General features: G+C 50.8%; 1 protein-coding gene across 13 annotated transcripts in view; it reads left to right on the top strand.

Annotated features, from left to right (window-relative positions):
* The window catches only part of PTK2 (protein tyrosine kinase 2), a 232,473-nt gene that overhangs the window by 135,996 nt on the left and 71,723 nt on the right, over positions 1-24,754 (top strand). For 9 of the 13 annotated variants that reach the window (XM_049633432.1, XM_049633430.1, XM_049633428.1 and 6 more), the window contains 2 exons: positions 5,002-5,032; positions 7,223-7,275. In XM_049633432.1, coding sequence (XP_049489389.1) covers positions 5,002-5,032; positions 7,223-7,275 — 84 coding nt within the window. Of the gene's footprint in view, positions 1-1,032; positions 1,097-5,001; positions 5,033-7,222; positions 7,276-18,002; positions 18,087-18,831; positions 18,965-19,090; positions 19,109-24,131; positions 24,324-24,754 lie in introns of those variants that run through there. The other 4 variants (XM_049633442.1, XM_049633440.1, XM_049633438.1 and 1 more) reach the window with 4 other exon arrangements.

Genomic DNA, 24,754 nt, shown 5'->3' on the forward strand with positions numbered 1-24,754 from the left:
CAGCCTGGGTTTGAACGGAGCTCCGGGGAGACAGCGTTGGCGTTCAGGCTGTTGGGTTCGAGCAACACACTGGAGCGCTTTCTAGGCCACTGTCGGTGTAAAGACACTTGTAGGATCATGTTCCGGGTCTGTTTGCTTTCAGGGATCCTTTGTAACGCGTGTTAAATAAAGCATCTTTCCCGTTTTTTCTCATAGAGCTCAAAAGCTTAGAGAAAAGAACAAAATCCATTCTCAGTCATGATGTATAAAGTCAATGATTGGAATGAATAACTGGCCTGGAAACAAGGCTCTCTCACCTCAAAAGCGATGTGGGGTTTTTACAAGGCAGTGATAATGGCTGTTTGAGAAGATTTGGATTTCTGAAATAATCAAACGAAATGTTCCCAGCAGGATAATAGCATAGTGGTAGCAAGACAAATTTGGGCTGTAGAATTCTATCAACTTGTGGGTTCGAATCACGAGTCCTCTGTGCTGCCGTCTGTAAATTGCCTAACCTCTCTGTGCCTCGGTGCTCTTGCTGTAAAATACAAGACACAGAGTGGCACCTGTCTTTTATGGTTTAGGGAGGATTAATGACCTCATAAAAGGCTGGGAGCCGTGTCCACCACATACTGTGGCACGTAAGTCTTAGGATTGTTCCCATCACACTGCTAGCTGCAGTGGGACCCTGACACATTGTGGGAACCTTGACTTTGACCGTCCTCACGGCGTGGTAGGTGGGTCCACAGTGGTGCCCACAGAGCAGCCAGCACTGTGGCAGGTGGCGCGGGGCCCTTGCAGCTCTCACCTCCCTGACCAGGATGGTCACAGAGAAGGAGTCCCGCAGGGCTGCGTGCCCTGTACGGGGGGAGACAGGAAAGCACCAGGAAGGCAGATGGGGAAGGTCCGAACTCCCGTCGAGCCGCAGCAGAAAGCCCAGCCCGCCCGGCAGCCGAGTACCCCGTGTTGACAGCAGTTAGAGGGAGCAGTGGGGGCATGTGAGGCAGGGGAATCATTGGAACCTTTGTGTAAAAGTTAGTGTCCTCATGTGCTCTGGAAACAATAGCGAAAGCCACAGCCAGGAAGCCACAGCCAGAAAGCCACAGCCAGAAAGCCGGTAAGGACACAGCTAATCAGCAAAAATGTTTGTGACACCATGATCAGACCAAGAAAACCTAGTCATTGTTCTTTTTTCTGAAATATAGTATATGTTCATAGTAGCTTTCTTTGTATGAAACACAGTTGCTTTTAGGAATGTCTAAAGGCCACTGTTTGTCAGAACTCGTGCAGACACAGACTCTTGGCTTTACATTTCGTGCTTTATTTAAGCAGGGATATGTACCTTGCAAATATGATTTAAATGTTTTAGGGAAATTCCTTTCCGTGAAATTAGTATTTTATGAAAGTATTCAGTGTGACATATTGCCTGTCTCCTTTTTAGTGAATAATTTAAAAAATTTTATGCTGATTTCCCTAATATTCTTTATCAGTTTGTCGGTACACACAGAAATAACATTCAGACGTTAAGTATTAAATAAGCCGGCCATTCCATGTTTGAAACGTCAGCATCTTCCTGTGTTGGTGTTTCATTGGCTTTTTTTTCTCCTTGGGGTAAACGTTTTGATATCAGATCTTGTGAGCTGTGATGCATTAAGTTCCTCATGTGTATGATAAGAGCATAAGTGAAAATATTTCTCATAAAAACCTAGTAGGACACTGGCTGTTAGCAATTTTATGTTGTCTTTACAGAGTGAGATGTTAGACTTGGTAACTTACTCACCTGATTCTCAATCCCAGCATATTCATTTATTACACAGCTGTTTTATAATAGATGCCTAAAGTGAAGATACATTGCCTAACGGAAATAACTGTAAATCAAACATTTAAAAAAGTTTTTTTTAATGTTTATTCATTTTTTGAGAGACAGAGAGAGAGCGTGAGTGGGGGAGGAGCAGAGAGAAAGAGGGACCGACTAAGCCCCGTGAGCGCCCCAAAAGAAACATTTCTAAAGCTGCGATATGGGGAGGAAGATGTCTGTGACACAGACACCAGAGCATTAAAATCTCTTCTTTCTCACACGTTCTCCCAGCTCACGAAGACAAGCCAGGATGGAAATAGGCTCTTCACAGAAGGGGGACACACAAATGTCCAGTAAGCACTGGACACAAACGAGCCAGATCGCATTTTGTGTTACTAGTTTGGTAAAGTGAGGCATCGCGGAAGATGTGCCCTTGCACTTTGTTGGCCAGCTGTTGGGGCTCGTTGTCCACCTCCTGGAAATCCTCCTGCAAAGTTAGACACGGGATGTTCCCTCTGCGCTGTTCGTAATCACTCAAAACCGGAAACAGCGTGAGCGTCCACACTGTGGGAATTAACCGCTGGATGAGGGAGCACACGCCCCCGATGCAGCTCCGTAGCTGCAAACAGTGATGAGATGGTGCTGATTTTGTGCTAAAAGCCTACAGCACGCGAGTGAGTGTGCGAGTGTGTGTGTGTGTGTGTGTGTGTGTGTGTGTGTGTGTGTAGTGAAACCTTTGTGTGTTTATTTACAAGAATAAAGGAGTCCGGATATCTGGACGAGCTAAGTGACCAACTGTGGACAGTCAGCACTCCCGGGGAGGGGGCAGGGGCAGGTGTGTGTGAAGCAAAGGGGGTGGGGCTACTGCCTTTCCACGTTACGTACCTTTATGATTTAGATTTGCTACGGTGTGTCTGTACTGTTTAACTTTAAAAAACAGCTAAAAACTTTTATTCGAGAATTAAAAGTCACATGTAGGTTCATAGGAAGATCCATCCTTCTTCCTAAAGAATTTATTCAGACAAATAACATACCCCCCCCACGAACGACTCGAGAAGTCCTACGTGTGCGTTCAGCTTTGTGAATTTAAAGGAATGTCCGAAATTAACCCCTGGAACCGGGTGTTTCGGGCGGTGAGTTCTGAGTGTTGAGAATGCTGCCGCCGATGTTGTGTGTTGCCGCTTTTCTCAGAGGTCTGTTACTTTCAGATCATTTCCTTCCGGAAGGTGCTCTGTTAAGACCCTCCACTCGTCAGTCGGCTCATTTACAGCCTGCCTTCTGCTCCTGCCCGCCTGCTTAGGAAGCGTCTGTGTGCCACGTGTTTATTAACTGGTCTCTTTCTCTCTCCAAGGAAGCAGGCGTTCCAACAGGGGGTGCAGACGGCTAGAGGCCACGCTGACGAGTCACTTGGAAGGCCGTTATTAACGGGCGGTGGTGGATGTGGGCGACATGCGCTGGTAGCAGCCACGGGTGTCCTGATAGGAAGTTCCAGGAAGTCCACTTGGGCCTCCATGCTGTAACTTGGTTACGTTGCTTGAAACTTGAGGCCAGGAAGTCGGAGTGAGGAAGCTTGCGTGGAATCGCCGTAGCGCCCCGGGCGCCACGCAGAAGCCGCGTGCGCTCTGTGTCACTCATGCCGCACAAGCGTCCGTGCGAGTTGGTCTGGTTTCTGTTTTCTCGGTAAATAGACAGTTGTTCAGGAAGAGTCACTCGGGGCCCGAGGCTGATTCAGTTCTTGGTTAACCGAGTGGTGGTCCGAGAGCCGTCTGAGCACAGGGTACCCTGCTGAGTGTCCCGAGACACCCGTGGGCAGGTTCGGTGTAACCTTCAAGCGGTTCTGATGCATGGGAAGTGCCCTGTAATGAGGCCAAAGCCCCAGCACGGCCGCCCGAAGCCGCCTGGGGTGTTGCAGGAAGGGCTCCTTTGAGCTCAGATCGCACTCGGGTTGAGCTTTAAGAAATTGAGGAATTTGGTGTTTCTACCAAATGAGGAATTCTTGGTATCTCTACCAAGAAGGAAGAGCTTCTTCCGAGGGTTGGAGTGTGTGAAGGCAGCACGCTGTGTTCAGGGAGATACGATATGCAGCCACAGAGAGCAGGGAACAGCGGAGAATGGAACAGGAGAGGCGGGCGACGGAGCTGCTGGGGCTGGCTTGTAGGGCAAGTGCAAGGGCAGCGAGTGCTAGAGGGGCCCTGGGAAGGCGGCAGAGAGATGGGGCATAGGTGGGCGGACACCCCAGAGAGGGAGACAGGGAGGTGTTGTGTGTCCCAGCAGAAAAAACAGTGCTTCGTGGGACACGCAGATGTGCTTAAGTTTCATCTTAAAAGCCATCGAGAGGGGCGCCCGACGGGTTCAGTCAGCAGAGTGTAGCTCTCGATCTCGGGGTCGGGAGTTCGAACCCCACGTTGCATGTAGAGATTGCTTAAAAATTAAATCGTAAAAAAAAACCCAAAAACGAGACACTACAGTTTTAAGCAGAGGAATGACTTGATGAGTTTGTACTTGGGGAAGATTATTGTGGTAGCGACTTAGGTCAGGGATGGAGTAGAAGACAGGATTAGTTCAGTGCCTGTCAGATTTGTCCACATAAAAGACGTTAAACTGGGGACTGCGTGTGCTTCCTACTTCACAGAAGGAGGGTGAGGGGAGAGGGTCTCCCCCAGCCACCAGACGTAGCCCTTTGCCTCGCTGTGATGACCACCAGGAACGAGTCACAGTGCCTGGAGCCGCGAGGCTCCAGGCATTGATGGGAGGTGACCCCCAGTAGAGGGCCCAGGTCGGGGGCTCAGGTTCCTGGGCTCTGGTGCATCAGCCCCTCTGCCTCTGCACAGCCCGAGGATTTGTCTTCCTTTTATTTGTGCTTCCCGTACAGATTTTGGTGTTGCGACTGGTGAGCGTTTTTATCGAAGTACAAAATGTCCTTTGGTGTAAGTCACGTTGACTTTGACCGGAAGACTGTCTTCATCTTTTAGAGCTTCCTGGGAGGGATGTCTTTCCACCTCTGCTTTGTTTTGATTAGGCGGTACCTTTTAAACCATATGCACCCCCGGTTGGTTTGTGTGTGTTATAAATATTGAAAATAGACCATGAAAACAGCATAATGACCTCCTTAATAAAGGGTTATTGCTAAATTCTGGAGGAAGACTTCTTCTCTGATTTCTGCACATAGTCTTTTCAAAAGAAATAGAAGGAACCTCATCTCTCTCTCTCTTTTTTTTCTCCAGAAGGTGAACGGGCTTTGCCATCAATACCAAAGTAAGTGCCCTTTGTGCATTTTGTCACTTAGTCGTGTTAGAGACCGTGTGGGTTCCATGCTTGATTTTCCATTTGCCTGAATAACCACATTTCTAGGTGTGCGACTAGGGAAGTAGAAAACCAGTATTTCCAGAAAGAAGTCAAATCAGCTGTCAGTCTTGCTTACAAGGGATGTGTCCTTGGGCCGGCGAGCGGGACCCTGACCGCTCTCCTCTGCCGGCCACGCTAGGCTTGCTTCACCACTGCCCACACTGTTCTAAAGCTGTGTTGAAGTTTTCTTAGTTACTGGAGTAGACTGTCCTCTCTCTACCTCTAGGCCATCGTAAGTGCTCTTCTCCCTCATGGTCCACTCTCCCTCCAGCCTCCTTGACCCCGCTCCACCCCTGCTCATCTTTCCGGGCTCATCCTGCATCGCTCTCTCTAGAAACCCCCCACGATCCCCCAGTCCTGGAGAGCGTCCCCGTGTGCGTGCCCATAACACCTTCTGCCTTGCTGTAGTACTTATCCCACTTTAAACATACTATCTTTTTGCTTATCTACGCCCCGTGGTCTTGTGGACGGCCAGGGTCACGTGGCCTTGTAGACCTGGCCCTGGAAAGTATGTGGCACGCAGGAGCCACGCAGGAGCCGTGCGGGTGAGTGGGGGGATGGCCGAGAGCAGCTTTGGGCTTCCAGGCAGTGTCTTCACAAACTCAGTGATATTTAACAGATACACACTGATGCCCCACATTAAGCCACAAACCAGTGCCCAGAATATCTTCAGATGTGGAAAGTCTGTTGAGATGACTTTGAGGGTTAAGATATGCAGAATCGTAAACGTAGATATAAAAGCGGGTGAAGAAGGTAGTAGGTCAGAAGTGGTAACAGATGCTGTAGACACCAAACAAATAAAGCAAACCTGGGAAGAGCGGAATCGCCACGAGTCACAGAGCAGCAGACGCTGTGACTGCTGGTGCTCCGGGGGCGGCGGAATCCATGCACTTGTGGCAAAGCTGATTCGCGGCAGCACCCGGAAACGCGGCGTGGCCGAGGAAGCCCCCCCCCCTCCCCCCCCCCCCGCTGCTTTGGCAACAGCACGTGGAGGCCGACAGTGAACCTGCTCTCGGGAGCACACGCACCCTTCCCTGCCGGGCGTGGGGTTCAGAGAGGGTTTTCCTGAGTCACGTAGCTGCAGTGGAAGAGAAACGGCTGATGTGTTGCACAGCAACTCTGATTCCACTTAGAGGATCGTTAGGTCTCAGCTACATCGAGCATTCAGTCAAAGGAGCCCAGTCCCGTGGCTTTAGGCTATGATTGCTGATCATAGAGGCCACACAGCCGCCTGCGGGACCTTTCCCGTTCCCCAAAGGGATCGCCTCAGTCCCCATGCTTCCTAGTGTAGATTCTACGTACAAGACGCGTCTTCTGTTCCGTGCTTCTGTACCGCACGCTTGCGTATCTGGAGAAAGTCGTCTTCTGGAAAAACAGCAGAGTCACTTTGGCATCTGAAGAGTCTGGGTTCCTTTTCTTTCTCTGTGCTTTGTGTTTTCCAAAATTTTTAAATGACCTACCCTTGTATTTTTTAAGTGTTGCTAAAACATGTGGCCAAAATTTTATTTTATGTGTGTAAACATGCAAAACGCAAGTGTTGGTGAGCCATTTCACGAAACAAGCAAGCAGATGTTAAGCTTCCTTTTTTTTTCAGGCTGTACATAAAAATATATATTCGTGTACTATCTGCTTTCTTACACGCACTAAATTTAAGAAGGACCAGTTATACTCCAGTTTTTCAGATGACGTTTAGGAGTGCAGATTTCTTTTCCAGGTGTTTTTTCTCCTGGAGAAACCCTATAAATGTGGGGCGGTCCCTTGCAGTCTGGCATTTAAGCGTGAAATTTTACGCAGCCTGCTAACCACTGGCCAGCGAACGGTGGTGGTGTGCCAAAGCCACCGTCGGGAGTGGCTTTCTCAGCGCGGCTCAGCGTTCCTTCAGTTGTCGATCTTAATTCCTGCCTTGTAGACCAGTAAAGCAGTCTGACTCCTTTAAATGCCTCAGGTAGTGCAATTTAATCTTCTAAAAATCAGCCTTGAAATGTCTGGTCTCCATGGGAAGCGGCAGCGTCCTGATTACAGGCGCTCCCTGTCTGTCGGCTCGGCGGGGGCTCGGCCTGGAGGGCGCGGCACTCACGGCTTTGCACCTCTCTGTTACAGGCTGGCCAACAGCGAGAAGCAAGGCGTGCGGACACACGCGGTCTCCGTGTCAGGTGAGAGGCTCCACCCGGAAAGCCCCAGACAGCGGCTGCCCCACAGAGCCTTGTGCAGACGTAGGAGCAGCCTCGTCTTCACTGCGGTCGGTCTTGCTAGAGCAGCTTAGAAAACCGAACGGTCTGACTACCCAGAGCTCCGTAACTTTACCATCATTGAATAGGTTTAAATGTGGCTCGCAAGTTTTCTTCAGATGAGATGCTTATGGATAATGTCAGATTACTTCCAAGACTGTATAGAATTCCAGGTTATTCTTCAGTTGTGATGTCGTGTTCGTTGTGTTTAGAGTGAATATTTTTAATTTTGAACTTGCCGTTATAATTTATCTTTGCAATTCAGAATGTAACAGAATATACTTTGTGTATTTATTGTTTTTTTGAGTTCAGGAAACGTGAAGTGTTTTTAAGTGGTTTTTGTCTTTCACAGTTAACATAAAGTGGTGTTTGAATATTGCTTTTCTGAAAGATATAGTTAAGATACTGGCACAATCAGTATGTTAACTATTTGCTGGTGTCATGAGTATGGTGTGCTTTCCTTGGTATGTTTTCTAAACATATGTGCCTTTTTTCCCCATTTAAAAATGTGGAAAAGAGAGGAAAGTGAGGGCAGGAAGCATCTCCTGTGGACCCACGTTTGCTGTCTTAAAATACATACACGATGGATACATACATCTGTGTGCACGTACGTGTACACGTGCCTGGGCACACATCTAGTCCGTTCTTGGCTCTGCGTTACATCTCTAAAATGGTAGCTTCCTAATAACTCCGGTGTCTGATGATCTGATTTAGAAGAAACCTAATTCCTATTAGTTTACTTTCCCTTGGGTTAATCTTCCTGAAATTTAGTTTTGTGCTTTTGCCCAGTCGATGACTGTATTCTTTTTTTCATGTTCCAGCTTACAAATACAATTGCTTACTTTTGATCGTGCACAAACACCCCACAAGCCCTCTGTCAAGAAGCGTTTGTGCCCCTGCCTTTATACACTTGGCCAAGATCCTCTAGTGATGAGCTGTGCAACAGATGTGTGTCAGAGCTCTGCTGTTTAAGAAATCACGGACCGCTTCCCGACGAGGGGGAGGGCGTTTTGAGTATAGAGCTTGTACCCCGGGCCTGCGTCAGAAGCTGGTGGGCTGCAGGGCTGCCGGAATGTTCTAACACCGCAGTCGAGTGTGCTTGCATGCTGCCTTCCCCGGTGCTCTCTCCTGACCTGGCAGTGGCGCTGGGGCGCTCAGGGGTGCTCAGCATTTGCACCTGTGGGCCCATCCTCGTCCAGGACGTGGTGGGCGGCAGAGAGGGGGCAGACGTAAACCAGGCCCTCAGGGAGTCTGTACTCTGGTCGGAGGGACAAAAGCCCGCCCGGCGCAAGGTGGTGAGCGTGGCGAAGCAGTCCGTCTGTGAGCAGGCCTGGATCCGGGAGAGCCAGCGAGCCGGGCGGCCCCGGATGTCGTGCAGGGTGTTGTGTGGAGCAGGTGAGGGCGGGCGGGGCGGGCCCTGTGTGCCTCAGCGCCACCCTCCGTCATCCTGCCGGCCCACGGCCCTTCCCGCTGAAGGCAGAGCAGAGGTGCCCCGTTAGGCGCGTCAGGACTGCACAGCCCAAGTGACATAAAGTAGGGCCTCGCAGAACCTCCACGTCTTCTTTCACGTCTTGTTCCTTCTCCTGTTTTCCTGACCCCTTTTAATCAGGGTCCTCACTTGAGGCTTTGAACCTCGGTTGTTAGTGGCTGATCATCCTCGAACGCCCGGGTCTTACCTCCCCCTGCCCCCCGCCCTTGATCGTTCTGCCTTCACACTTCCCTGTAGCTGTCCCGCGGCCCCGGGTCTGGCCCGGGTCTTCACGGTTCCCTCCTAGCTGTCCCGTGGCCTTGGGTCTCTACCTCAGTCTCTTCTCCATGTTGATTGATTGCACTGCTGTCACATGTGTTTCATTGAAATTGGCAGCTCGCCGCTCAGGAACTTGAGTTGTAATTTACAGTCAGTCAGAGTTTAGACTCGTTAGCTCAGCCCTCAGTGGCCTCCCCCCCCACCCGACATGTTGTTTTCCAGAAAGTGGGGGCCTGTGCCTCTCCCTACCTCCTCACGGCTGTTTTCAGCCCACCTGTGCGGTCCCCTGGCCCGGACACTGTTTTCATCGTCCCGTGTCAGTCTTTCTGGTCCTCAGAGTCGGTGGTCCTGTTTCCTACGTGGCTGTCACTTTGGGCATTTACAGCTACAGGTGAAGAACAGTCCTCGCTGTCCAGGGATATTTAGCGACAGCACCGATGGCTTCGAGTTTCTGTTGACCCTCGGTCATTCCTCCTGCTGCTCGCCCACGTCGGTGGGATTGGACCACGTCGGTGGGATTGGCGTGTTCGTATCTTCCACAGAGGCCGAGGGGCCTGCCTCACACTTAATCCAGAAGCTGTTTCTCCGATACCTAGAAAACCAGTACTGTTTGTCCACCCCGAGGGTGCTTCTTTCCCTGGCAGCCTGGAAGCCCTACGGCACCCGAGGGAGAGATCCAGCCGCCCCGGCTCCTGCACAGGCCTGCGCCTGCTGCCCCCACGGCGAGCCCGCTCTGCCTCCAGGCTCCCGGGTGAGGCTGCGGTCCAGCAGAATGCCAGCCATGGCACGTGCTTTTGTGTCCTGCCGTATCTCATTTAACCCGTGGCACACCCTGGCAGATGGGTATTGTTCCGGTCGTACATTTCCCACTTACGGTAATTCAGTCAGCGAATAGTTCCAGACGCTGGGGTCTGATGGTGAAAACGAGGCCAGCCCTCTTCCCTTATGAGTTGACGGTCTACGGAGGAGACAGGCCAGACATGCTGGATTGAAATCAAGCAGTTAAACCGAGAGCAGTGAGGGAGAGGCTATTTAAAATTCTGGTCAAGGGGCTCCTGGCAGGGTCAGTGAGAGGAGTGGGCAACTCTTGATCTCACGGTTGTGAGTTCGAGCCCCATGTTGGGTATAGAGATTACTTAAATGAAAAACATTTTTAAAAAATAATAAAACCGGTAAAGAAAAGTATCTCTGAGCAGGTGATGCGTGGGCAGGTAACTGAATGAAGGGAGAGACAGAGCCGTGCAGACAGGGAGACGCGGTGCACTGGGCCCCGGAGCAGGAGTGTGGAGCACAGAGAACAGGGGAGGGCCAGATGATGCTGCAGGTGCCCAGACTCGGGAGCTTGGCCAAGGTCACACATGGCCAGCAGGCGACAGGACTCTCTTTACCAAACGTTCACTATAGTCTGCACGGCATTAAACCTTCACGTGCCTTATTGTTCAACCCCTGCGACAGCTTTACGGGGTCTTGTTCATCCCCCCCATTTCACAGATAGAAGGAAGGAACAGTGAGAAAGTAAACAAACTTGTTCAGGGTCACGCTGCTTGAAATTGGTGGACCTGGGATTGGAACTCGGGTCGTCACTGCCCTCGAGGCCGTACTGCCTTTCAGTGCTCGTTTAGGGGAGTTACCCTGCTAGATGATCTTCGTTAAGATCACAGTTGTAATCAATGTTGAGTATATGGAGAATTCATCTTTGAAATTTGGACAAAATTTCCTTATGAAAATGAACTTAATGTCGCCAAATGTGAAGATTAACCAGATTCTGAGGGCCTGAAGTAATTTTTTAGCCCAGTTATTAAGTTTTTAGGAAACACGTGCATGTTATAGAGCTGAGTTAGGACTCAGACCTGAGAGGCCCGTCCGTGCACGAAGGGGTCTGCGAGTACCGCAGGGAGGGGTGCAGCCTGCATCCGTGACAGGGCTTGAGCTGTGTGCGTGTGTGTGCAGATTCTCCAGGAATACAGATATTTCCAAGGAAGGGCAGTGAATACAGCTGATTTTGAAATGTGTTTGAAGGCATAAACTCTGGTTTTCTTTGGATGGTTTTTATATTTTAGGGGCGGTTTGTTTTTTAATAACCAAGCCCTTCATCAAGCCATAAAACCTTATATGACCAGAAGTAGAGGGTCACATGTGGTGATGATGCCACCACATTATGAACAGGCTCCCGTTGGATGTTTAGATTACTTATAATTGGACCAGAGATTGTAAAACAATTTTTCTCTTTTGTATCTCTGCCATGAAAACCAATGTGTAGTGACCCTTTTTCTGTCTGTGGAAATGTTCGGTGTCATTGTTTCTGCTGAGACCTATGTGATGATATTTTTTTCAGTATTTATTGCAACTTAAAAAATTTTTTTAATGTTTTATTTATTTTGAGAGAGAGACAGCACAAATGGGGGAGGGGCAGAGAGGAGCGGGACACAGACTCCCAAGCAGGCTCCAGGCTCTGAGCTGTCAGCACAGAGCCTGACAGGGGGCTCGAACTCATGAACCATGAAATCTGACCTGACCTGAGCTGAAGTCGGACACTTAACCGGCTGAGCCACCCAGGCGCCCCTTATTGCAATTTTTAAAAATTTTGACTTTGTAACAGGTTCTTTTAGTTTAGTTGTTAATCATGCATCAACGTTTCCTTTGTTACTTTTAGGGTTTTCGAGTCTGTGACTAAAAGTTACTCTAAACTAAAATATATTTAACAAGTAGATGTTGTTTGCTTTCAGCTGCTTCCTTATAGATTCTACAATCCATTTTATAAAATATGCAAAAGTAGCTTGTAAACTGTAAAGTTGTATAAATTGTGAGGTGGTGTGTATATAATCCGTAATAATTATCGTACTTTCTCTTTTCCTGTGGTCTCTGAAATACTAGGTCTGTCATTTATTCGTTGCTCTGTTCCAGCTCCGTAAATAGTACTTATTTATATACGAATGAGGCCCAGAGATGATGCCTGGTGCATCTGCGTGCATTATCTCATTGAAACCTCAGGGCCATGTTCCTCGTGCTGTCTCCACCTTATGGAGGGGACATTGAGACTCAGGGCTGAGGTGGCTTGGCCTGGTTCACACAGTAAGCAACAGCCTGATTGAAGCCCACGTCTTGGACCCCAAAACCCATTGTCTTCACATGAGATCACACTGAATCACTCAGAACTTAGTCATTTTCGTCTGTGGAAGGGACGGCTGTTTTGGGAGAGTTTGAGTGCAATTGCGTTTTAGCCTGTCCCCCCCCCCCCCCCCCCCGCCACCTCCTTTGGCAACAGTAGTGTGGTGCTGACCCCTCCCTGACACTCTTCTGTTAAAGTTCACACCTGCCCTGTCTTCAAGTTTGAAAGCATTTCTTTTGTCTGGTTTACACGCTAACTCCTATGCTGATAATGCCGTGCTTTACGGGTAGTCTCTGTCTATCGCTGAACCTTGACTTTTAACACTAGCTTTTAGGCATTTTTAAAAAGTGCCCTAATTTAAGAGTCTTAGTGCCTAGTACACACAGAGTTAATTTTTGTACATTAAATGCTCTGTGACATAATCTGATCCAACTGATGCTCCCGATTACTTTTATGTGCACAAAGCGGTTAAGTGTTGGATGGTATACCTGACTTACTGGAAATTCTTGAGGTTTCAGCGGTCATGAGTAGGGATCTATGATCAGTGTCGTGTTAGGAGAGACTTTTAGCCACTGAGAGGTTCACAGCTGTGTCTCCCTGGGGTGGTCGGGAAGGCTGATGGTGCCGTACGTGGATGATCGAAACACCCCACTGCGCTGGCTTCCCTGCACCACCACCATGAGGTCACTTGAACTCCCTTTGCCTCTGCTGAGATTGGGGCTGCTAGATCACCTGGCTGTCCTTTCTGTCTTCTAAAGGAATTGAGAAAAATACTCTGGAGTCACACGGGTACGGAAACATCCACGATACACATAAGAAGTAGTATCCAGAGCCAAACTGGCTTCCCAGTCCTGACCCTTGAGTTGGCCTTGACCCCTTGGCTATAGGCATGTAGAGGGACATGTGTAGGCTCCCTGGAGGCAGCAGCCTGACACGCTTCAAATTGCAAACAAGCCCGCATGAAAGGCAGAGCAATAATGACTATGGCAACAGTTTAAACGGCATATTCACAGGGCGCCTGGGTGGCTCCGTCACGTAAGCCTCCAACTTCAGCTCAGGTCATGATGTCACAGTCCGTGAGATTGAGCCCCGTGTCGGGCTCTGTGCTGTCAGTTCGGAGCCTGGAGCCTGCTTCAGATTCTGTGTCTCTCCCTCTCTTTGCCCCTCCCTCACTCACACTGTCTCTCAAGAGTAGTGTAGGTAGGTAGGTAGGTACGTAGAAAGAGAAAGAAAGAAAAGAAAAGAAGAGAAAAGAAAAGAGAGAAGAGAAGAGAAAAGAAAAAAAAGAAAAGAGAAAAGAAAAGCAGCAGGATATTCACTTTTCCACACTCTTTGCAGGCCACACACATCTGTTCCCTTAGCCCTGTGTACTTGATTCCAAAATGGAGAGTGTGCCTGCCTTGTCCCTAGTCACCTCCACATAATAAGGGGTCTGCAGTACCTCATGAGAGACTTTGAATGAGAGCGTTTATACTACTGTTTGCTTCGCAGTTTGGCCGTGTTTGAGTGTAGCTGGTTCCTGAACCTTCTTAAATCTTCTGGGTGGGCTTATTAACATAATAATTAAAAATCTTTAATCTTAAAAAAAATCATTACTAAAATGCAAGAATCCCATGTATCATCTTGCCAAATAGAAAAACAAATACTGCGAATGTCCAAAGGCCCTGTTATATTTTTTCTTCACAGAGAAACATTTTAAAAGAAGGCTTGAAACTTTTAAAATATAAATTCTATAACTTGACCTCCAAGCTTTCCCTCTGAGTTTTTAGCATGATGTAGCTGCATAATAATTGTGGAACTTGTTAAAACCCAACCACGTGGTTCGGGACAACACATTTGAACACATTTGGTTTCTACTAGAAAGGCCAGAAAACTGCCTTCTTCTTTCCCTTTATTTTCCAGTTTGTGAAACAAGGACTCTTGCCTTCCAAGTCAGATCCTGTTCTGTGTTTTCTTTTTGGAGCCTCATTACGAATCCGTGGATCTTTAGCATCGTCAGGGGTGGGGGCCCCCGTGACCGCCCGGGTTGGATGGTCGCCGGAGTTGGCGCACCCACACTATCTGCCCTGAAGGTCCGGCTGCTTTCCCTGTGCCAGCCCCTCGAGAAGCCCCGTGTCGCCCACATCCCCATCACACACGCCCGTGGTGTGCCCTCTCCCGCTCTTCTCTGCGCCTCTGGTCACCCTCCCTGACCTGCGTGACCCTGTCCTGTGGGCGCCGCTGCCCTGCTGCCCTCCTAGCCACAGCCACGGTCTTCTCTCCGAGCTGTTGCTGCACGGGGACTGGAGGGGAGCTCAGTGTCTGAATCCTGGCTCAGCGCCCCCCGGCGCCCCCTCCAAGCCCCCGGGTGATTTCTGTGTTGGTGCTAGGCGATTCTTCCAACCCCTGGCCCCTCTGTGTGGGGCTCCGGCCCTCCTCTCGCCTCCCCCACCCCCTGCGACAGAGCTCGGCACGGGAGGTGCTGCCGTTCCCCCAGCTGCTTCTGGAAATCATCCTCCCCTGACTCCCCTCCTGCCTGCCTCACCACTGCCACCCCACCCTCCACGCTTGAGGACCCCGGCTCCCTGTCTTGGGGCCTCTTCTCTGCCGCCAGAGTTGCCACCTCCGGGATCTTACTGTATTTCATGCCTTCGTTATGCTGGTTACTCCCGAAGTGCCATCCCAACCCCGGAAGCTTCCCTGAGCCCTGGACTCTTGGGCCGACTGCTCTCTGGGGCCTCATGAGCCTCTTGTACTTCATGTGCTCAGAAGGGAGCCCTGATCTCCCCACTGAGCATACACCTCTCAGCCTCCTCTTAGTGGCAGCTCCTTCTGGCTGACTGGACCAGTCTTTGGGGTGCTTTGGGGTGCTTTGCTTCTTTCTCCTTTATAATCGGTCAAGTGGCACATCCTAACTGGCTCAGCGCTCAGAGTGTATCCAGTTCAGCTTTCTGTGCAGCTGCCCTTGTTCACATGCACCCACTCTGTGCCTGGATGGTTGCGGTAGCCTGGCAGTTATCGCACCCTTTGAAAGCTTCGCGGGAAGTCTTTGACAGTGAAGGCCGATCACCTCACTTCCTTTCTTACAGGCATCTACCCTGACGTCACTCACAGCGCAGCCAGAGCCCTGACGTGGGCTTCTAGGTCTGTGCCATCACTGGGAGCATTGGCCACCTCTCCCTCACCCCTCACTCTTTTGTCACCCTGCCCAACCTCATTGCTCCTCGGTAAGTGGCCCAGGCTCACCTCTGCAGAGCCGGGCCTGCCCTGCTGCTGTTTGCTCTGCCCACATGTGTATACGACCCTTTCCCTCTGCTCCCGAAGGCTTTTTGCAAATGGCTCCTTCCGTGTTTAAAGTTGCAGCCTCACTAGAAAGTAAGTACGCCCAGCCCCCTTCTGTTCTGTTTGTCCCTGTAGCACGTATGTGTTGACACACCAGGTAATTTACCTTTTTGTTTTTTGTCTTTTCCCCGAATGAGAACACAAGTTAAGTAAGGTAGGAGTTGGGAGGCTAGCGTCTACATGGTGGGCCCAGCACATGGCAGGTGTTTAACAAATGTAACTATCTTGAATAACATAATGTATCTCAAATAAAGTGATTAGAAGGGTCCTAACGATATATTTTTTTTAGTTTGTTGTATTTATTTTTTTGAGAGAGAATGTGAGCAGGCCAGGGCAGAGAGAGGGGGACAGAGGATCCGAAGCAGGCTCTGTGCTGACAGCAGAGAGCCTGACACGGGGCTCGAACCCGCGAACCATCAGATCGTGACCTGAGCTGAAGTCGGACGCTTAACCGACTGAGCCACCCAGGAGCCCCAACATTTTTAATGATGTGGGATGATCTTGGTATCACTGAAGAAAAGGTATACAGTAAAACCTTGGTTTGCATGCATAATTCGTTCCAGAAACATGCTTGTAACCCAGAGCGCTTGTATATCAGAGCAAATTTCAAGAACCATTGGCTCAGTTGTGATCATGTGATGTACGACTCGTATTTCAAGACACCGCTCGTTTATCAAGTTAAAATTTATTAGAAATGTTTGCTCGTCTTGTGGAACACTCGTGGAACAAGTAACTTACAATCCAAGGTTTTCCTGTGCTTACATTTTTAAAAAGCTACTTGCCTTTTAAGTCAATGTAAAGAATTCTCAGCTCAGTTTAGAAACAAGCAATGGAAACATGGGAACAGCTAGCACTTCCATGGTGGCGGCCTCGTGCGTGTGGCCTGGGGAGTCCCCCGGGACCCTCTCCACAGCTCTTCCCTGGGAGAAGCCTCTGCTCCTGCCTCGTTTCGCAAATAAAACACAAACAAGTTTGGTAAGATTTTCAAGGTCAAGGAGTGAATAGTGGGGCCAGCATCTCAGTTCACATACACGTTCTTTGTATTTTCTATGTTTCCATAATTTCACACTTGGAGAATGGTTGTGTAAGAGCAGTAAAATGAAGTCTCGTCTATTCCTTATTCAAATTCACTGTGTTTGTACTTTGGCCCACTTTATCCTTCACCCAGTTTTCTTCCTTTGAACCATTTGAAAGCCCTTGTGGACAGGGTGTGTCTTTCTGCCTATAAACTTTCCAACATGTGTTTCCTAAGACCAAGGACATCATCTTAAACAATCACAGCGTAACTATCAAAATCAGAAAACCTAATAGTGATAGACTGCTGTTACCTTATCCACAGCCCGTGTTCCTGTCTCACCGGGTACCATCCCATAGAGCTCTTAGGCCGGCCCCTTCTCCTCACCCCCGGGCCCGAGCTCCCGCCCGCCTGGCAGAGGGCACTCAGGCTTCACACTGGGCCCCGTTCTTCACCGAGACACCGCGGGGAGCGGCACTCACGCTGCCGGGGGTGGGAGGTGAGATGCTTGGTAATGAGGTTGGGGTCGCAGGGTACCCCATCCGGTCTGGAATATCATATCATATGTTTCAGTTCCTCTCACTTGTATCCGCTAACACGGTGACGCTGTCTGCAAGCTGTTGGCCATCAGTTGGTCCCCTGGCCTTTCTTGAGGGGCCCCTGTGGCTGTGCAGTTAAGTTTTACATGTCTCCTTTGTCTTTTCTGTCACGCGTTATCACCGCTGCATCTCAGAGACCGTATGTCCTTTGTTTTGACCTTCGCTTTGACAGAAGCCCGCTGCTTCTCCGCTCTCCTGTGCTGTGTGCTCCTGGAGGGCTAGGATGGGTGACGTGGGCCCAGCCGGTGTCTGGTGCAGAGAGGATGGTCACACGAGTTTAAAGTACATGAAAGAGGCAGGCAGTCCCTAGGTAGGCGCTTTGCAGCCCGTGTGTCCAAACCTCCTTGCTGGTTTTTACGTTAAGGCAGTTTATTCACAGTGTGCACTTAAGGTCTGTGAGTCTGTGTCTTTGCTGAGGATTTGGGAAAAATCGCTCATAAAACTCTCACAAATCCGGATCTGCTCGTTTCTGGCAGTTTTTCTGTATGGCTGAATGTCCACAAGGTTCTTGAATTGTTTATCCGTCTGTTTTTTGTCTAGTCTCATTTTGTTTTAGTTTTGTTATTTGTACAAATATCTATACCTTCACCTGGCTGGCTCGGCAGAGCTGGGAGACTCCTATGTCTGTCCAGAAGTTTCTGTATCTGGTAGTAATCTTTGCTAAAAGACGAACTTGCACTTTAAAATGTTAATACGTTTTTTAAAACTCAAGCATAGTTAAAGTGTGCCAGTAGTGAAATAAAAGCGTTGCCATTTTGTTTCTGCTTTTATACATCTGCCTTAAAATGTAACCGAAGTTTCCTTTTGTACTGAATAATGTGTTTCTGTTTTTCTCTTCCTTCCTCTCGCCTCTGTGTAAAGGAGTCAGTCCCCGCCAGCCTAAAGTTAAGAAAGCTAGGCGCTTTCTCCCTTTGGTCTTCTGTTCCCACGAGCCTTCTCCTACGGGTACTGCGCTAGCTTGCGCCAGCTCCCACTCGCCCGTGCCGGCAGCGGACCTAACCCCACGCTCGTAGACCGTCCCGAGCAGAGTGGCCTGTGCTGGGTGTCCGCGCTCGGTAGCCGTACGGGGGGGGCGACGGTTCGCGGTGACCGTCTCTGGGCTGCTGTCCAAGAGAAGACTTTTTGTTTGCCTGTTTGCCGGGTTTCCCACGCATGACGGGGCGAGCCGTAGCTTCCTGGTTTCCTTACGGGGCTTGGTGTTCTGCCTCGGGGGCCGTGCGCTGCGGGCCAACTGAGTTAGCGAGGTAGAGCGGTGGGGCTGAGCCCCGGACGTCTGCTCCGGCTTTGCTGGCAGGCGCTCGGGGTGCCGCGGGGCAGAGGCAGCCAGGCCACTTGGATAGTGTTCTGGAAAGCAGAGATCGTTTGTTGCAAGTAGAACAGGAATTTCTCCAAACAACACTGCATAAATTTAAATGGAAACTGGACATGTGGTACAGCTTATGTGCTGGGCCTGGCCTGTGGCCCCCCCCCCCCCCCGTGTCCTGGGACCCCCATGGCTCGCTGGGGGAGGCCCTCCTGGAGGAGGCGTGCTGAGGGCTGGGCCCCTGGCTAGCCTTTACCAGACTCATTAATGACTGGTTATTTTCACTTTTATCTGAGCGGATGCACATTCCCTTTGAGGGAGGTAAAGGCCATTTTTAGCATTTAACTGCGAGAGCCTATAGGATTAATTTTGCTCAGTGTGGTAGAAAGCAGCTTTGCTGAACCGCTGTGTAACTTTGTATAATGTGTTGACAGCTTCAAACTCGCCATAATGTCCTTAAACGGAGTAAACACACTTTCTGCTGCAGTCGCTCTTTTATCTTTCGAATGAGACCTGGGGGGTGAGTTTTTGTTTTCCTTGCACTTTGATTTACTTGTCATGTTAATAGTGTGTCTCCCTCTCTCCCCTCTCCCCTGCCCCTCTCCTCCCCACCCTCCCTTTCTTTGCATGCTACCTGGATCTGCAGATGAAATTAGTGGGGACGGTAATATTTATTTTCACATTTGTGTTCCTAATATCAGAATTATTTATTCGTAAATATGGTTCAGTATTTAATGAAAGGCAGAATGTGGTTTTGACTCAGCAAAACAAGTGTGAAAAAATGATGCCGTGAACAAATGATCTCCTAAAAATCGTTGAGGGCTTTGCACTTTCTCTGTCACGTGTCAGTGGTAAATTGGAGTTGTATATACACACAGTGAATTCTCTAGGTTTCCTTGTTAACTTTGGGTTTCAAGAAAGATGGTCACGATGGTACCACTCACGAGATTGGTCTCAGTGGAAAACTGTAAATGATGGAGACCCCCACGGGATTTCCCAAATACAGCGTATACACATAACGATTTCAGTCTGGGAGTGGGTAGCAGAAAGGAAGGAGCAAAGCGAGATCTTTAAGAACCACACAAACTAGCGAGAGAGATACCAGCAACAGCGTCACGATTGTTCTTCAAGCAGTTGAGGGTAGCACTTAACGAGCGGGAAGTTTGAAAGTCACATTTCGTGACTCGGGTTCCCCACTTCCTGTCTGCCTACATGAACCTTTAACTCTTCACATGGAATTCACATCAGGGGGGAGTGGCATTTTTCCTCGTGATGGAATGAGAGAATGCTTTCCCTGAAGGTTTCGTCTGGGTCATTTTCATGGCGGGATGGAGCACTTGAGCGGTGAAAGGTCTTAACCACGTGACTCTGGGAAAGCGCGTCTGCTCCGTGGGGCTGACAGCATGGAGGGCCCCTCCTCGGTAGAAGCAGTCATCAGTGGCCGCTGCTGGCGTGGGGCCCCGTGTGCAGGTGCTAGACTGCGCGGCTCTGGGTGGGGTGTCGGGCGTCGTCGTGGCCGCGAGCCCGAGGGGGACCCCCGAGGCCACGGCTGCCGCAGGATGCGTGGCAGGAAGGAGGCTCCAGCCTCACGCTTCCCCCCACCCCCCACCCCATCCTGTCACCAGCGGCCTCCCTCAACGGGCCTGCGCAGATTGCTTTACGTCTTCATCCCCAAAGGTCTCAGTGGTTGTTGTGGGAATTACTGTGCAAACGTGAAAATTTGACCACGTGTTCATGAACACGTGGTTTTTCCCACATCGTCTATGTAAAGAACCCGTTCCCCCCCACACTTGACCTTCCCGGTGCTGTGGGCCAGACGGGGCAAGTGTTACTGTTCCCGTCCTGCAGACGAACAAGCCGGGCCTTGAGGCTTTCGTCACTTGGGGGCGCACGCGCTGAGGCCCGTGTGGCCCAAACCCAGCCCACCTCTTGTTCTTCCCCGGAGCTGAGGACGATTATTACTGTTTTTACTGAGTGGGGAAAAAACAATAGTATTTGTGGCATCAGAACCACGTCAAATTCCCATCTCAGCGACCGCAAGTAAGAGCTTCTTAGAGCACGGCCGCCCCCATCTGCTCCCGCGGCTGCCGACGGTCACTTAACAGCGGGGTCGAGCAGTTGCAGCAGAGTCTAAAATGCACACCGTCCAACCCTTTCCGGAAAGGAGCTGCCGAGCCTGGCCTGGGCCATGCAGCTGGTTGATATTAAGGAGCACGGTTGGGCCCTTCCTGGCTTCCTAGAAAAGAACTCTTCCCCTGCTCCCCAGTGCCTCTCGGCTAATGGCACGTCTCCGTCCCCCGGGTCAGATAAAAAGCTGTGACACTGCTCAGTCCCACCGAATGGCCCAAGTAATCTTGTCCCCATCAAGGCGTTGCTCTGTGGGACTGATGCCATGTTCCAGCTCCCTGAGGGCAGGACGGAAACCAGTCAGGGGAACAGGCTGTCAGAATTGCAGGGGTCCAAGCCAAGGCACGAGCGCCACAGGGGAACGGGGGACACCGCTGTTGGCCAGGCCGGTAGAGGAGGTCTGCCCCTCTCCCATCAGAGGTTGAGCAGGTTGCCCGCGTTTGAGAAGTTCGTGAGCCTGAGGGCTTCTGTGCGGCTTCTTTTATTGACAGCCACAGGGTGGTAGCCGTTGTCCACTGACACGCGCTCCCCCGATTCCAGGCGGAGCCGCCTTCGCAGCGACCCCAGAGGCGTCAGGCTCTCTCGGTGACAGAGCACGAGACATCGTGCAGCCGTATCGTTTTCGACAGCAGCCTCACCTCTTGGTACCCTGCTCTAAGATGAGGAATTGGTTCTTTTCTCTCCTGATTGCTGAGCTGTCAGTTTCTGTCCCTTTAACGTGTCTCCCTGTCACTTGTATTTTACCACCTACCATGATACCCAACCTTTCAGATTATAATGTACCAGGTTTGGGAGTCTCCATTTTTAAAAAGGTTTATTTTGAAACATTTAATTCAGGGCCAGGTACCCTGAGACCGTCTCCCCAAAACACAGGTCCCATTCTTGTGAACATCTGAACAGAGCTGTGCCGGTGTTGGGGCGGGGGGGGGGGGGGGGTGGGAGTGTCCCTAAATGTCCCTAGAGGAGTAGTCCATAGTTTTGGAGCCTAAAGTCCCCAGGGACACTCGGCTGGCTCAGTCAGTGGGACATGCGACTCTTGATCTCAGGGCTGTGAGTTCGAGTCCCACGATTTAAAAATAAAATCTTTAAAAAAGCAACCAAAGTGCCCGTAAGCATTGTGGAAGATCCTAGTGAGGCGGGCACTCTGCCCGAGTGCCGCTCCGCGTACCAGCCCACCGCTGATTGGCACCGGGACCCGGGGGACCCTCACGTGCCCTGGGGGGGTCTCAGGTTCCTGTCTGCGGAGGGGGGGGGGCGATGGTCGCAGTACTGCCTGGCCGGATAAGCGGAACAGTTTCTGTCCGTGTCGGCCACGGGCTGCCAGCATCGTCCGTAAGTGAGGAATGTGGATCTGGCTTCCCTGATCTGTGCCCAGATCTTGAACCTGCTTCCCGTTTTGTGTTTGTTCTCCTTGTATCATGCCATTGTTTTTGGGGGGAGGGGGGGCGCGGACAGTTTCAAGCTGGCCTGCAGTTTCTCAGGGGCCCTTGAGTGTGTAAAAATACCTCTCATATCGCTATCATATCATCCCATAATCTTAAGACCAGAAACGAAACAGAGAGCAGAATCCAGGTCAAGCGTTCCTGGAGAAGTATGCCCGGCGTCACAGCTGAAGGCTGCTGTGTGGACGGCCACAAGCAGAGTCTTGTAGGCCTGTGCGCCTTCAACGGCGTTGACTCTGCTCCACAGGAACCACCTCATGGAGGACACAGACACTGCAGTAAAGTCTGTTCCCTTACACCACAGGGCACAGGTGCCGTCCTGAGTGATGCCCAGATCGCTCTGATAGCCCCCGGGTTTCACATAGAATCCACAGAGCATCGAGAGGAAAAAATTACAGGCTCTTACTCGTGGTTTTGTGAATTCATTAAAGGATCTGCAACTTGATTTTTCCCAGATCAGTTTTGTACACTGGCCATTTTATTTTTATGGCCTCCAGTGAGACTTTTATAAAAAGAGGCAGTCCCAGAAGCCACTATAGTCCCACCGGGAAGGCCGACCGGGAGTCTCAGCAGGCAGGCCCCCCTCAGCTGCCAGACCCCTTCCACAGAGCCCTCAGAAGAAGCACCCCAAGGGGCTCCCATTTTGTGACACGCCTCTACGTGGCTCATTCTCCTGACGACCCTGCTGGTGGACGTGTCCCCACCCTACGAGCGAGGGCACAGCTAGGGCACAGCCAGGCGAGCTGCCCCTGCAGGATCGGCAGGCCGAGCGCCAGCGCCACCCCCCACGGTCTGCAGCCTTGCACCGGCCACATAGCTCCTTTGCCCCAGCTTTGCGGGGTGTGTGGTCCCTTCACCACCTGAGGCCCCCTCACCACCCCTCTCTGCCCGGCCTGTATATGCCTGGCCCCTTCTCCGTGCCGGGCACCGTGCCAGATGCCGAAAATACAGCGGTCAAACACACACCTGGGCTCCGCTCCCCTGGGCTCTCCGTCTGGAGGGGGACAGACAGTTGACGGGGGACCAGAGGACTGCCGGATCGTTGATCCTGATAGATGCCGAGGGAAGTAAACCAGGCAGCATGGTTAAGAGTGAGGGGGGTAGAGGGCAGGTTCGTTTGAGGCAGGGTCTCTGGCTTGGTGACACTTGGGCCGAAACCAGAATCGGCCGAGCCAACACGAGCCCCAGCCCCGTGCTGAGTGCCGGGTCGGAGGCCTGCTGTGACGTCACCGCGCGCCATGCCCTTCTCCATCAGGCAGGCGGTGTCCCCACAGCCACATAAGGACTCAGTGCCCGTGGTGGTGATTGATCCATGACGTCCCCCCGTGGAGCTCAGAGCCAAGTGCAAGGACCGCCGAAGCGCTCTGGTGACAGGGCGGCGGAGGAAGGCGTGTGGAGGCCGGGCGCCCGGCAGCTGTCCCCGCCAGGATCCTGCTGCCCCAGGGTCACCTCTAAAGGCGTGTGCTTCGTAGAGAAGAGGAGTAAGGGTAGCGCCTGTTTGTGGAAATTCTGCCTCAGCTTCCTGAGGGGAGGGCGTACAGTCGAGCTGGGCAAATTTTGGAGTAAAGGGAGAAGATGACGTGTTGCCTCAGCTGTCCTAGCTGTTAGTGCAGAGTCCCCCTCCGCTCGGTCCTTTTTCTTAAAGTGCCCTAGTCACTCCCTTCTGTGCCCAGAGAGCATTTCAGCGTCCTTCAGTAAGCCCGCTCACACAAAAGCAAAGCTGTGGGCCGAGGACATGCCAGTCGCCGAGAACAGGGTAAGAGGGAGAGGCAGAGAAATTAGAGAACGTGAGGTTTGGGTAGAGTAATCCGCAAGTGGTGTTACTTATGACACGTAAGGGTGATACAGATCACCCACCTTCCTTTCACACAGGACTTAGCAGTGGTTGACATTTACCAGATGGCTCAAGGAGAACTGATCCGTTGACTTTGTTCTGCCAGCTCAGCCAAGAAATGAATTCTTCCAGGTACTCTTAGCGTTGGGCTCCGTCATTACCATGGCAACGTGGAACAATTGACGTCCCAAAGAATGTAGACTATATATATTCTCTCTTTCCTGTAATTTTAGTGTCTGAGTGAAGTAGTAGTGGCATGAAGGAAAGAGCTTTCAGCTCGTAGTTTCTCTGGGGCCAGAGGTGGTGCCTGGTCAGGTCTTCTCCCGGAAGAGCTCCCTTAAGACGACCAGCGAGGAAGCACAGCCCTCCTTTCCTGGCCCAGCAGTGGCAGTCCTTCTGCCTGGAGCGGCTAAAGGTTTCCCTCTTGACAGAAGGAGAAAACAGACAAGGCTTAAGTCCACGTACGTGTCACTCAGGTGAGGGTTTTCTCCAAATGAGCTTCCCCCCCTTGACGTGGCATCGGATTTCTAAGTCACCGTATTACCAAAAGGAGTGAGTAGAAGCACGGGAACGCCTTGACATCGCCTCAGAAAAGAACTCATTTTAAGACGCTCTTTCTTCTCATTTCATTCTTCCTCTTAGATCTTTTACCCTTTTGACGTTAATGCGTAGTCTTCAAATATCTGAGTGAAAAGCGACAAGAGAGAAATCCCTGCGTTTCTTCCACCCTGAACGGATGAAATGCATGACCCGTGTCCTCAAACGTCAGGCCGCCACTTTTGCCTTCCAAAGGAGAGCATTGAGCTCATGCTGTAGAGTCTAATTATGAATGATGTCAGGTTCCCTGTTTTTGAGATACTCGTCTTGTTTGGAGAAATCCCGGGAGACAGCAGTGGGATTTTGCTGT

Source organism: Panthera uncia, chromosome F2 (assembly GCF_023721935.1).
Source record: "Panthera uncia isolate 11264 chromosome F2, Puncia_PCG_1.0, whole genome shotgun sequence".
Taxonomy (NCBI): domain Eukaryota; kingdom Metazoa; phylum Chordata; class Mammalia; order Carnivora; family Felidae; genus Panthera; species Panthera uncia.